Source organism: Echiichthys vipera (assembly GCF_963691815.1).
Source record: "Echiichthys vipera genome assembly, chromosome: 1".
NCBI classification, from domain to species: Eukaryota; Metazoa; Chordata; class Actinopteri; order Perciformes; family Trachinidae; genus Echiichthys; species Echiichthys vipera.
Window position 1 is genome coordinate 19,722,115 of NC_139826.1, and position 13,779 is coordinate 19,735,893.

A 13,779-nucleotide genomic window follows, 5' to 3' on the forward strand; every position below is an offset into this window, starting at 1 on the left:
CCCAACAGGATCCATGTTGGATCGATCTGCAGTCACTACTGGAGTCTTCAGTTCTCTTTTTCCTGCTGAGAACCAGCTCAGCCAACACTGTCTCTGTCAGCGCTGCAGAGTGAAAGAGCGTAGAAGAAGTCCCACTGTTTTAAATGTTGTTTTATCAGGAAAAAAAGCTCCAATTGAGATTTGAATGAATTCTAAACAATAAATAGACTACAGCAGCAATACTTCATCCTTTCCTCTGCAGCGCTGCACAGAACATGAACTGTCCAATATCCACGACAGCTTTTACGCTGCATTGTAAAACCACAGCACATAACAGTACTACAACAGTACTTCAAAAGTTCTCAGTACTCCAAAGGTACTACACTGTCTGTTCAACCAGTACTCCATGGTACTACAATATCATCGGTCAACATCCAAGTCAATACTCCGTAGTTCATCCTGGTACGAGCAGCGAACCTTCTACTGCTGCATGAGTACTCGCTCAGCACTGTTTCTGCACAAAGTTTGTACTAGTGCTCGCACTGTCTTCTGGTACTTCATCCATACCACTGAGTCAGCATTAGACCTCACATCCATCGTAGGTCAAAAATGTCAAGTATTCACCTGTAGTACTACTGTAGTACTAACTCCTTGCCAGGTCAGTACTGACTCTGCGCTGGCTCAGTAGCACCTTAGGCTCAAAGTCCTCCGGTAAATCCCAGGGGACAGCAGCAAACAGCAGGAGTAAAACCTCCTGGAGACAAGCTGAGCTCTACCGCTCAGGGCTGGTGTGTTTGGACCGCCATCAACCACAGGAAACTGGTCTGATCAGGTCGGGACTTGTATCATACCTGAGAAACAGAAAGAGAAAAAGTCAGTGCTTGGTTTGTTTTGTACATGTTTACTGTTACTCAGTATATTTGCCGTGCAGGTTATTCAGTTTCTGTGTACCTACCTCTGTAGCGATGATACATTCATCTTTTTGGTCTGACATGACGTAGACGGACTGGTATTTGGTGTCGTTGGTACACTGGTACCTGCTGTCACTGGGACTGTGGTACTCAACGTCACTGGTTGACTGGTATTTGACGTCACTGGTTGACTGGTATTTCAGATCACTGGCTGTATGATAGTTCAATTCGCTGGACGACTGATAATTTGCTTCGCTGCAGCAGCTTGGTGACTCTTCTACTTGTTTCATTTGTGATGCGTCACTGTGGGATGAAGAGGAACACAAACAGATTCAGAAATGCCGTCCTTCGCACAACACATGATCTCATTGAATTTTGGCTGACGTGTACACTATATCCATGCACGATAAAAAATTTCCAAGCATGTAAGCATATATTTTGTATGTACCTGTTTTGTCTCTTCCTGTATCTTTCCTCTGCATCAGACTCATCCAGCATTTCACATTTAACCTCTGGCTCCTCACGCTCCTCTTCTTTACACAGTGGCAGCTCCTCAGGCCGAAGCTCATGGACCAGGTTGTACTCCACACTGGGGTAGCGAGTCTTAAAGCCGTTCTTCTCTGATCCGGTGAGCCCACTGATTCCGCTCAGACCACCCAGTGACCCGGCGAGGTCCGAATGGTAATCCACCTTCTTGTTGGTGTTTTTAACTGACGTTGTCATCATAGTGCCCAGTTCCTTGTCACCGCGGAGACAATTGTTGGTGGTCGTCAGGTTGTTCATGGTCTCGTGGCTGTCGCTGTGGACACTGTCACCATGGTGACTGTGCCTCTCCTGCAGTTTGACCCGAATATAGACCACCAGCACTGAGCAGCCAATCAGGATCACAAGAACGAGGAAGACGCCGGCACACACGGCCGTCCAGGGAAATCCACTGTTATCGTCGTCCTCGCCTTCAACATTTTCAATTTCTGGGGAAGAATATCGCCGATCCGGTCCATCTATCACCTCTGGTAAGAGGAACTGGCAGTTGTGACCGCCGTAGCCAGGCACACAGGCGCAGACGTAGCGTCCACCGCGCTCATGGCAGGTGGCTCCATTGTGGCAGGGGTTGTGATGGCAGCGGGAGATGGGGGAGCTGCAGTTTTCTCCAGTATATCCTGTTGAAGAAGAAGACTTTTAGAGTCTAGCAGAATACAAATATAAAACTACACAAAAAACAAACTTAATCTCACAAGGCACATCTGCTGAGTGCTGTCATACCTGGAGGGCAGGTACAGGTGTAGCCGTTCTCTCCCTCCTGACAGGTCCCACCGTTCTGGCAAGGGAAGGACAGACAGTATCCAGAGACACTGCTGCTGTCCTCACAGTTAGGACCTGAAAATCCCTCAGGACACTGACAGAGGTAGGAGTTCACCAGATCCACACATTCTGCGCCTTCAGATGGATTGAGACAAAGACTGAGGATTAGACTCCGGATATTTTAAGGTTTAGGTTTTACTGTAGGTGAACTTACAAACACAGAGGACAACGTACCGTTCAAACAGGGGTTGGAGGAGCAGTGGTCGATTTTCTTCTCGCAGTTGAAGCCAGCGTATCCCATCGGGCACTGGCAGAAGTAGCCACCTTCAGGGTTGTCGGCGCAACGCCCACCATTAAAGCAAGGCCCATCTGCACAGGTATTGGCGCTTAACTCACAGTTGTTGCCATAGAAACCAGGTGGGCAGGTACACTTATAGCCATTGTCGTTGTCCTATATAGAAATAATGTAAACCGGGGTTAGACACAGCCTTGTAATGAATGAATATACTTGTTTTCATCAACACAACACTTCTCGTGACTGATACTCACAGTGCAGCTGCCTCCGTTGCGACAGGGGTTTCCAGAGCACTCGTTGACCTGGATCTCACAGCTGGCACCTGTGTATCCGGGCAGACAGGAGCAAGTGTAGCTGCCCTGACCGGTGTTGGTGCAGGTGGCTCCATTGAGACAGGGCTTATGGTGTGTGCAATAGTTCAGATCTGGAAACACGGACAAGAAGCAACATTCATAAACAATACAGTTTAAATATGAAACAAACAAGGCTGATTGTGTTCCAACAAAGTGGTAAATCTCTCATTTAACTCACCCTGGTTGCAGAAGAGCCCGCCCCATCCCTCCTGGCAGTTACATTGCCAGGGCTGTTGGCAGGTGCCATGGAGGCAGCCTGGGTAACGGATACAGTCGTCACAGTAACGCCCACTGTAGCCCACTCGACACCTGGGAACACAACATTCATTAAATACTGTAAATAATATATCTTTATTATCCATCTAAACAACTCCCAGATAGGAAGAGAGATTTTCATTTTCTGCGCGACTTACTTGCACTCTCCAGGTTTTTCACAGAAGCCATGTTCTTCATCACAGCCAGGAAGACAGATTGCTGCAGAGAGGAAACAGATAGGGACAGGTGAATCATGGGAAATGCAGTGTTGGAAACATGTGTTTGCCCTTTATCAGTCTCCCAATCACAGAGAGCCTTTTCAAATGGCTGCCTGCCTGGTTGTTTGACGCCTCCACCTTCTTTTCTGCTTGCCTATCTTTCAGCCTGTCTGTCTTTCCTGTTTGTTTACCTGCTCGCCTGCCTGTCTGTCTGTCTACAGTCTTGTTCATTCTCTGGGTCGTAGAGGCCCAATAAACCAGAAAGAGGCATGTGCCTCATGTTTGGTGGTTAAAGACACTGTTGACCAAATTTTGCTGCCAAATAAAATAAACTCTTGATGGTCTTTGGGCCAGAAATGTATTTGTCTCTTCAATGCTACAAAAGTTAAAAGTTTTGGTCACCAAACGGGGAACCAGCCAACAAGCCCTCTCCTTTAACATGGTTGCTCTCCAACACAAAAGCATCCCACACAAAGCCTCCTTTCTCCCCTTGACTGTGGGTCAGAAGTCCCTTTTCTCACCCTTGGCCCCTTCTTCTTCCCCCCCTCCTCTCCCCTCCTATTTCTGATCCTCCTGTCCTCCCTTCCTATGCCATCAACCTATCCCCTCTATTCTCCTCCTCTCTTCCTCTTCTCCTCTTCTACATTCATCCTTTCCCTCCTACGTTCCTCCCATCTCTCATTGCTCCCCTCCTCCTCCCCCTGGGGCCAGCTGGTCTGTGTGGAGCTAACCACCAGACAGCTGCTCCATTGTCTCCTCTCACCGAGCAGCTGCCCCCTCCACAACAATACACAACTCCGCTCGGCCAATCACCAGCCCGAGACGCAACAATACAAGACCCCCACTTGGCCAATCGGGAGGAGGTTTGAAGCGAGGAGGCCCCAGTGGTCTAATGGAAGGCACGCGGCGTGTGAATTACTGAGGAGCCACTGCGGCTCATTAGAATGGAGGCCTCTGGTGCTATGGGATAACTAACTGACGCCTGTTGCACACGGGCCGCACATTAGGAGGTGGAAAAAGTCCCCAAACAATAAAGATAGGCAAGTGATTAACTTTGAAATGTGATAAACTTTGAAGCCTTTGCCTCATCAGTGTTAGTTTATAGTTCTTTAGTTTTGAGAGTTTAAAAATACATTCTTGAGCTGATAGTGATTCATTTCAAAGCCATAGCTAATGTTAAGCATGCATTATCATTGCTCATGTACCGAGGCAGTACTTTGGGATCAGACGCTATATGTAAACATCAGAACATCCTACTAATGACTGTGCTGCTCCTTCAGCTTATCTATCCCACAAGCAGCTGCCAGAGAATTTAAATATTAACCAATGCATTAGACAGAGGTGAACAACTGTTTTCCTCATGTTGCTCCACACAGCCTGAACGATAGAGTGTTGGATTAATAAGAGGACCCACTTACGTTCAGTGCAATACTGTCCTTTCCATCCAGAGTTGCATACGATCTCCCCACGCTCGCCGCAGGTGAAGTGCCCAAAAGCATCGTCTCTGGGCCGGCAAAAGACAGAGCAGCCGTCGCCATAGTAGTGCTCATCACACAGGAAGCGATAGGAGTAACGCAGCTCAGTTCTGCCAGACGTCTGCATATCCTTGGACCACTCTTCTCCCACAGTGAGGTGACGCTGAGTGGTGGTCCTGCTGATCAGACGCTCCGGGTTGTCTGTGAAAGTCAATGACGCAGCTTGTTATTGGTCATATGTTATAATTGCTGTTATGATCCAGTGCTTAACAGCATGATGTTCTGCAGAACAGGTGCACACAGGGGTGACACCCGTCTCATTCATCTAATTTGTTTACAAGATTTAAGATAGTTCTATTCTTTTATGTTATTTTGTTTAGCCTACTATAGAAAGACAAACACACAAACATTAGTAGTCTTGCTTTGGGGAGGTGGTTTACTGCAAGAAATAAAATACTTTTTTATGGTTGGTGGCTGCTGCCGCCTGAAGTATAGGTTACACCTGCCAGCTTTTTCATTATCTCCACCACCAGACACACATTCGTGTTGTGGTCAGTTAGTCATCATTAGTGCAGTGATAAGAGCAGGAAATGAAGATAACAACAGTGAATATCACACTGCAGGGGCAAATCTCAACTGGCACCTGCAAAACTGTGGGTGGCCTTTGTCCTGTGTGAACTTAAACTAGCCTCCAGTTTAAGAGAAGTTAGACGAAGTTGAAAAAAGTTATATATCATCAAATCTAACAATATAATAAAACATAAAATAAAATGCTACTGACTTGGCAAAGAAGAACTACACATGGAAGAAGTGTAGCCTATCTAATGTGCTCATGATAAGTGTGTCTGCACAAATACATTCATCAAACTGTATACTGCCCTGTTCAGTGCTAATGACTGCTGAGCACTTAAGTGAAAAACATGCTACTGAGAGTAAACAAGGCCACTATCAGCCTTCTGCCTTGTCTTTGAATTACACTGCTGCCTTTTCTGGCTATCACCCACCTGTTGCCAGGTCGTCCAGGGAGTCAGTGTGCAGAGCTTCAATGATCAGTGAAAACGTCCCCTGAGGAGAAACAGAGAGAGAGAGAGTCAACAGCTGCTGGGCCTGGAGGCCTCCCTCCCTCCGCAGAGCAGCAGAGGGCCATTAGGAGGCCTCCCAATAAACTTCACAGCCTAATTCCCGTGTTGATTAGGGGCCTAATAAGGCCCACTACCTGCTCCTTTTTCACACCCCTGCTACTATCACACTCTGACACCGCCGTAAAATCAAACGAGGCGGAATTTCACGCTGCGCTGCCAATGATGTGCCAACTCAGAGGATGTTAAATTTCCCACCACGCCTGGTCGGAGGAGAGAGCGTTTGGTGCCCCCAAACCCCCACCCACACACACGCCCTACTCCCCTCCCCGTTTTATCCTACCAAAGAGCACAGAAATACTACAATAGCCCCTCTCACACAGCGCTGACAAAGACCCTCGCAAGTGTTGAGTTTGGGAGCATCTGTTGCGTTTTGAACTCTTCAAAGCTAATATGTCCCAATGGAATACGGCTATAATAATAATAACTTCAATAACAACTCCTTATAATGGGAAATCAAATCACAATATAGACAACATACAATATGTCGCATACCACATCAAAACTGTTAATTAAATGCATTTAGAGTTAATATTCTAGTGATTTTGCAGGAAAAGTTGTAGTGATGTGGAAGGGGGGGGGGGGGTACAGTATGACACAAAATGTTTCAAGATTTCTCATATTATGTTTATAAACATTTACCGGCCATGTGAAGCCGAAGGGAAAGCGGATTGGGTTGGTGAAGCTGTCCGCGTTGGTCTCCGGCACCTGGAAGGAGTTGGAGCCGAGGACGGGAGTCACAGCGCCGCCGTAGGTGCAGGGAGGCTCGGGGGAGACGTTGGCCTGGTAATGCTTCAGACAAACCCGAAAGAAAGTCTTGCACTCACACTGCTGGTGTTGCCCCTGCTGATGAGCAGAGCCTCCGGGGCAGCAGTTGGAGTTCCCCGGTATCCCTTTTTTATTAAGAAACTCCTGCAGCTTCAGCTCAAACATTCCGGAGCACGAAACCTATAAAAACAAACAATCAGCCCAGTGTGTTTGAGACAGGTAATGTGTTTGGGGGAAATGGTTAGCACCTTCTATAGCTACAAAGTATGTTAAAAACTTTTTTACAGCCACAAAAGTATGCAAACACACACATGGTGCGTTTTAAACAAGTGCCATCATAGTGAACCTACCTGGCAGGTGAGGAGGGAGAGAGTGACAACCAGGAGCAGAGACAGGCGTCCCATTGTGTTGACAGCCCCTTCAACAAGCAGTGAAAGCTCCACAGGTCCGTGTAGCCCGGCTCAAACAATCATGGAGAAAGTTTTTGTTTTTTAAAAGAAAGAGCTTTCCGTTATGTCACAGTCAAGGTGAACTCTTGTCGAGCAGGAGGGAAGAGGTTTCCTTTGGTGCGTCTGCTGCTTTCTGCCCCTCTATTTTTCCATGTGAGGCACGAGGTTTTTTGACAGAGGGGGAAAAAAAACAAAAAGTTTCACAGTGTAATGTAATCCTCAGCAGAAGGATCCCCCTTGGAGAAGCGTGAATGAAATCCCCGATGGAAATACAAGAGAGTTAATTCCAGTCAGTCGTTCCTCAATCGCAGGAGAACGAGGCAGATCTCGACGGCCTTGTTTATTTCCCCACTTGATTGATAATGATATGCTGATGCTGAGTCTCCGTCTCTCTGTGCCTCTCTCGGAATAACAGTGTGTATGTCTGATGGGTGTCCTGCCCTGCACAGGGTTTTATACCGGGCCAGCAGGCGAAGGGTAATAAGATGCAAATGAGCCCCACTGCTCCTCTTCTTCCCCTCCCTCCCTCCACCACCACAAGTCCGCCCCGGGGCCATCACAAAGAAAGAGGTAGGGGGGGGCGCACACAACTTTTCTAAAACCCGCCTCCCCCTGCACCCCCCCCCCCCCCTTCTCTTTCTCTCAAAGGGACAGACCAAATGGCTAGTGAGCTGTTAAATGTGCAACAACCCCTTGCTTCCCCTGATGCCTCCCTCCTCCACAACACAACACGCAGGGTCTATTTACATTCCGACAAATTCTTTAACCTCAGCACGAAATCCTCCACATATCAGCGTCAAGTGATTTTATACACGCAGCAGCCAGTCCGACGGCGCATGGCATCTCATATTTTGGGGGGTTCTGGTAGAGCCTTGGCTGGCCTGTTCCCCCTGCATGGCCAGCCGGCAGCCAGCCGTCCCAACTGCGCTACAACGACCATCTGCTCCGCCACATTCCTTTGGTGTTACCCCTGCCGTGGTTTTCACATGTTCACACACCCCATAACAAGTCGATTTGTCCCTATTACCTTATCTTTACTTATTGGTTGTGTGTCTTATGCACCATACCTCTCCAAGTCCGGCTCTATATTATGGAGGCTATTATGTCACAATGCGTAATTGGTTTAAATCCGGGTACTCTGATCTTCTGATTCAATGGTAAATAACAAATGTCAGACAGAGAATTCGTGATGTTTCCCATACAAATAGCATAGGCTGCAACTTAAAAACATCACTTTATGCCAAGAATATATTTATTTCAGTTCACCCCATCCCCATAAATCTGACTCTTCCCAAATTCCTATCGACTGTCCTAAATTATATTTGGAACCCCGTTTTATATGTGCAAAGTCCAGCTTTATGTTTATGTATTCAAAATAGATTAGGCCTATATATTGTTGTAGGTGAAATCATCTGAAATAAAATCTAAACCAAGCGCGCAAATACGCACCAGAATACGCACATGGCTACAGGCCAAAACACCTAAACCTTTTTCCACCGCATGCTTCAGTATTTCCCTCACTTGCTCTATGGTAGTGGCAGTAAAAACGACTTGGTGGTGTGTCACTCGCGTGGCTGTCATTAAGGGACTTTGTGAGGAGATGGAGGGGAGGAGGAGGAGGGGAGGCATAGAGGGAGTAAAGTTTTTTTTCTTTGTGCTTTCAGCTGTATGGTAATTGGGCCGGCAGCACCTGCTCTCTCACAATAATACAGCACCAGAGAGAGAGAGAGAGAGAGAGAGAGAGAGACATAGAGCGAGAGAGCGAGAGAGAGAGAGAGAGAGAGAGAGAGAGAGAGAGAGAGAGAGAGAGAGAGAGAGAGAGAGAGAGAGAGCATGGCCGGTTGTATGAACAGTAATCTTACAATATGTTTAATAACAAAATATCACATTTCCTGCAAACAATCACAAGAGGTACACATTATAGAATACGGCTAAAGTGGACACAACACAAGTGCCCAGAATAATACTCTGTCAAGATTAACATGGGAACATAACACTGACTCCACACATGGACCCACTGTCTCATTTGCATATCTGTGTGTAGAGAAATGTGGGGACAATTCGCACTTGTTGGCATGATGTTGTTATGAGCTTATCTCTGACTGTGAAGTAACTGAAGATGTCGGCATATCATGGATATTGCCTATCTTTGAATTAAACGTAAGCAATCCACCCAACTGTGCTCTGCTGTTTTCTGATTCAGATCAATTTGATTTATAATTTATACGTTTTTAATTATAAGAATCTATCCTATCTATCATCTATCTATCTATCTATCTATCTATCTATCTATCTATCTATCTATCTATCTATCTATCTATCTATCTGTCTGTCTGTCTCTCTATCTATTTACAAAAAGGAAATAGAAGTCTGTGAGGGGAGTTGCTGAATGGACAAAACAGTTATTTGCCACACTTGTCAATCAACTCAACCTCTTCACAGCACATTTTCACAAAGATTGAGAGAGGGCCTCCTTTCTGAATGATTTCTTTATTAATGTTTTGGAGCAGGTAGTGAAGTCCACTGAAGAGCTATACTGCAGAGTACTACACTTCTAACTTATATGTGTGTGTGCGTGTGTGTGCAGGGGTGGGGACTTAATTTACAACTCTAATTGAAGCTCTCTCTGCACAGAATCACTGTTTTGGTCTGTTGCCGTCTCCAGACAAGGCCCTCTTTTGACACTCATCTTCATATGGACAGCTTCACTCTGTCATGTCAACAAAAACCCAGTACTGATGCATTGCTGTCATGTGTGCAGAGCTGGCGTTGTCCTATCGTTGCATAAGTTTGATGACCCTGCTGGGCTCTCACTCCCTCTAGGTCAGTGTGCAGATAAATGAGAAGCCTATGTCTAATGTGGCTGCGTGTCCATGATGTGCTCTCTACACCCCTTGAGGCTGATTGAAGGGCCTTTAACCTTAAGCTTTAACACTATTATCCTTGCCTGCCAAAGTCTTTCCACATACCCGTATGTGTGTTTAGCTATAGGACGCTGCTCCGAGCTGCTCATTTCATTTAACCAGTTGATTTCAGCCCCCTTCTCAATAGCATACAATGCTGCTATGTGGCGTGGCGTAAAATCCCTCTCGTGAAGCCTTTTATTTACACTCATCCCGACTTTCAGAGGTCCCCGGTGCTCTTTCTCTTTCTCTCTGTATTAGGCCAATATACTATCAGTCATTCATCACCATGACGTGGCACACATTTTCCGATTACGCCAGCAAAGCGTGACTGAAGGGCATGGTGATGTGCAGAGCGCCCCCTCCTCGTCCAGCAGCATCAAGGCGACATTTTCACCTAAACATAATTTATGCCAGGAGATTCTCTAATTGTGTCTTAAGGAAACCGCAGAAAGTACAAACTCCTCCCATCTGATCCCCCCTGCGTGTGTGTGCGTGCGTGCACGCGCGCGCGAGGTTAAAAAATTGTTTAACTGGAGGTCGATTGTTTAACTGAAGTGCTTTCCTATTGTTTGTGTGCGTGTGTGTGTGTGCGTGTAACTGCGTGTGTGTCTGTGTGTGTGTGCGTGCGCGCGCTCCTGCGAGTGTGTACGTGTAACTGCGTGTGTGTGTGTGCGCGCGCTCCTGTGTGTGTGTGTGTGTGTGTTTGTGTGTGTGTGTGTGTGTGGAGCTCTCTGACACGCAGGGGGACAACAAAGGAAGAGGTCTCGCGCCCCGCCGCCCATTCATCCCTTTCTCTTATGAAGTAATTCCCATTGATTCTTATTGAACGCGAGTCGCGAGCCCCTCAGGGGAGAAACCGTGTGATTTGTGAAGGGTCGCGAGGACAAGACACGCCCCTCCCCGAGCTGTGGCCATCTGCTCACCAAACACCACAACACCAACTACCAAATGGCTTCCCTCAGCTCTATCTCATATTAAAGTCTGCTGGTTTCTCCTTTTACATCTCTGTCTTCCTCCTCCTCACTTTTCTAATATTGTCCTCTAATCTATCTGTCCTTCCTTTACGTCTTCCTCCTTTATTTGTCTCTCCGTCCTCTGAATCACAAGCAGAATGCCTTTGTAGGTAAAGCTACTAGTTGCTTGATGGGTGCCTGAGCCAAATCACAGTGGAGGCATGCAAGGGGTATGAGGTGGCCATATGGCCTGTGAGTGTATGTGCGTGCCAAGAAATGGATGGATGGCCGTCGTGGGAACCTCCACAATATTACCATCACACCAACTACCCACACACACACACACAAACACACACACATGAACACACACACCGTTGCACATAGCATGGCAGCCTTTGGTCTGGTCAGTTATAGAAATCAAAGTTCACAGGGACTCTGGATCATTCGATTTGAGCCAGAACAAATGTAACTCCGTCTATGTTCCCACATGCACAACAAGAATACTGTTTTTTAATCAGCCGGGGCGCTGACTGAGATATTTAATTTGCGCCGGAGGCTGAAAGGGTTTAAGGACGGCTGAATAGAGACCAATATTCAATTAGACGAGTGTTAAATTCCTGCGCTGATATGTTATTTAATTAGTCTGATTCATTGGATTCATTATGTATTTGTTCCATCACACTGTGTTGATGGATAGATAGATAGATAGATAGATAGATAGATAGATAGATATATGAAAAGATAGATAGATAGATAGATAGATAGATAGATAGATAGATAGATAGATGGATAGATAGACATACAGATATATAGTTAGCTGGATATATAAATAGATAGATAAATAGATAGATAGATATGTAGATATACAGATAGACAGGTGCTGATGTGGTGAGGATCATTCCCTTGCTGATTACAATGATAAAGGGAGAGTCGTGTGGCCGGGCCGCTGGCTTGATGGATAAGACTCCCCCAGCAACAACAACAGTGTGATGTCAGAAACCCGAGACTCACGTGTCTCCTCCCCATCTGAGCCACAAAGACCTGAGGCTGCCCACCTACCATCCCAGTCAGGAATGTAGCAACTTACACCACCTGTTAGCTTCAATGGGTGACACAGTCTTGTAGTATATCTGTGTTACAGTCTACATGTATGAAAATGTGACAGATATATGACAATTCAGTGAAGACATATGGATGTAGTCTGCATTAAGATGGTGTTATTTTACTTTTTGAACGTCAATGTTTTCAGCAACGTCAACTTCAGTAGCTTCAACCTTAGTTAAAAAGCTGAAGCACACAGTATAGTCAGTTAATCAATGAGAAAGTTTTTTAAGGACTCATTTATTGCTTCAGTATTTACAGTTTTTTCACCATCTGCAAATCACATTTATTATATTTGCATTTCCGATTGCTGATCAGACACAGCAAGCAATTTGACATCACCAATCTCAGAGACTCATTGAGATTACAATCAATAAAAGAGTATTAGTACCAGCCCTTACAGTATACTGAGTGAAATACTAATATTTCGTTTTTTTTTGTTTTATGGCTACACTATAATATTGAAGTTTTGATGAAGATGGCCTGGCTTTTAAATTCACATTTAATGTTGTTGTCTCACTTAAAGTCTTTCTACACCATGACATGGAATGTTTAACAGACTTAAAACAAACAAACAAACAAACAAAATAAACTGCATTTTGCACAAATCACACACTCCCTGCTCCCTGAGATCCCTGCCCTGTGCCCCCCGGGGGTCCTTGGCCTTTAGTTTGAGAACCAGTGGCCTCCAGCAGCAGGATTAGCCAGGCCAGCTGCCCAGAGAGACCCTGGGCCCAGGACGCTGACACCAGGCCTGACCCCAGGGTGGCTACTATCAGGGACACTGAGGGGATTTGGACAGCACTTGGTTTATGTGTGTGTGTGTGTATGTGTGTGTGTGTGTGTGTGTGTGTGTTCATTCAGTTGGACAACTGTTGAGCCAGTACAGATTTGGGCAGCGGTGTTCTTTGTATGTGTGTGTGCGTGCTTGTATGGTCAATTCTTTCCGGGGGTTAACTGCTGATCCAGTACAAATGGGAGGGGTTTGGGGGGTAGGGCTGAGGGCAGTCGTGTGCTCCTGGAACATCTGCCTCTGTTTCTCCTGAGTCAAGCTTTGGTCAGGAGTAGGGGAGGAGGGGGGAGGCAACGGGGGAGGAGGGGATGAGATGGAAGAGGAGAAGCAAGAGTCAGTGTAGGAGGAGGAGGAAGTTGAAAAGATCCAGTGTGAATAGACAACAGACCCAAACACTGACTGCTGAAATGGGATGCAGGATTATACCAACCCCTTTCCACCTCTGGTCTTTTGTGTTCACATATAGAGGATATACTCAGGGGACATGAATATAGAGACTGTGTGTTTGTGAGCACATCCAGGTATATCGTGTGTATGTTTTCAAGTGTGACACGTGTGCAGGCTGTTTTTTACTGGGAGAGTAACTTTGAGCCTGGTGCTGATCAAACCAGGTCCGAACAACGTTTGAGTCTGATGGGGTACAAACTGTATCAACTTGATGAAAAGATAATAAAAGCAAGTTTTAACTTTGACATACATACCATTATCCTCATTCCAAACCTTTAAATTGCCACCCGCACCTGCGATCTTGCAGCAATTAGAGCATAAACTGGCTAAATAAATGCAGCAACACACTTAGCATGATTTTCAATCCCCAAACCCAGTTACTATAATACGCATTTTCCATATAGAGCTCATAAGACAACTCACAAACTGTAGTGA

General features: G+C 46.0%; 1 protein-coding gene across 1 annotated transcript; it reads right to left on the reverse strand.

Annotated features, from left to right (window-relative positions):
* Positions 1-244: 244 nt before the first annotated feature.
* On the reverse strand, positions 245-7,251 carry dldh (dihydrolipoamide dehydrogenase). The gene is made up of 12 exons (XM_083940250.1): positions 7,046-7,251; positions 6,570-6,875; positions 5,793-5,853; positions 4,732-4,989; positions 3,254-3,314; positions 3,019-3,149; positions 2,742-2,911; positions 2,427-2,643; positions 2,154-2,327; positions 1,339-2,050; positions 935-1,193; positions 245-830 (listed from the first exon to the last, which is right to left on the reverse strand). Exons 1-12 carry the CDS (start codon positions 7,097-7,099, stop codon positions 825-827), a joined length of 2,409 nt encoding a protein of 802 aa, XP_083796376.1. The 5' UTR covers positions 7,100-7,251; the 3' UTR covers positions 245-824.
* Between the last annotated feature and the right edge of the window lie 6,528 nt (positions 7,252-13,779).

Coding starts and splice junctions, on each gene's coding strand:
- dldh (XM_083940250.1), bottom strand. CDS start 7,099: ATGGGACGCCTGTCTCTGCTCCTGGTTGTCACTCTCTCCCTCCTCACC. Junction 3,150..3,253: donor GAAAAACCTGGAGAGTGCAA/GTAAGTCGCGCA, acceptor TTGTGTTCCCAG/GTGTCGAGTGGGCTACAGTG. Junction 2,051..2,153: donor CACCTGTACCTGCCCTCCAG/GTATGACAGCAC, acceptor CTTCTTCAACAG/GATATACTGGAGAAAACTGC.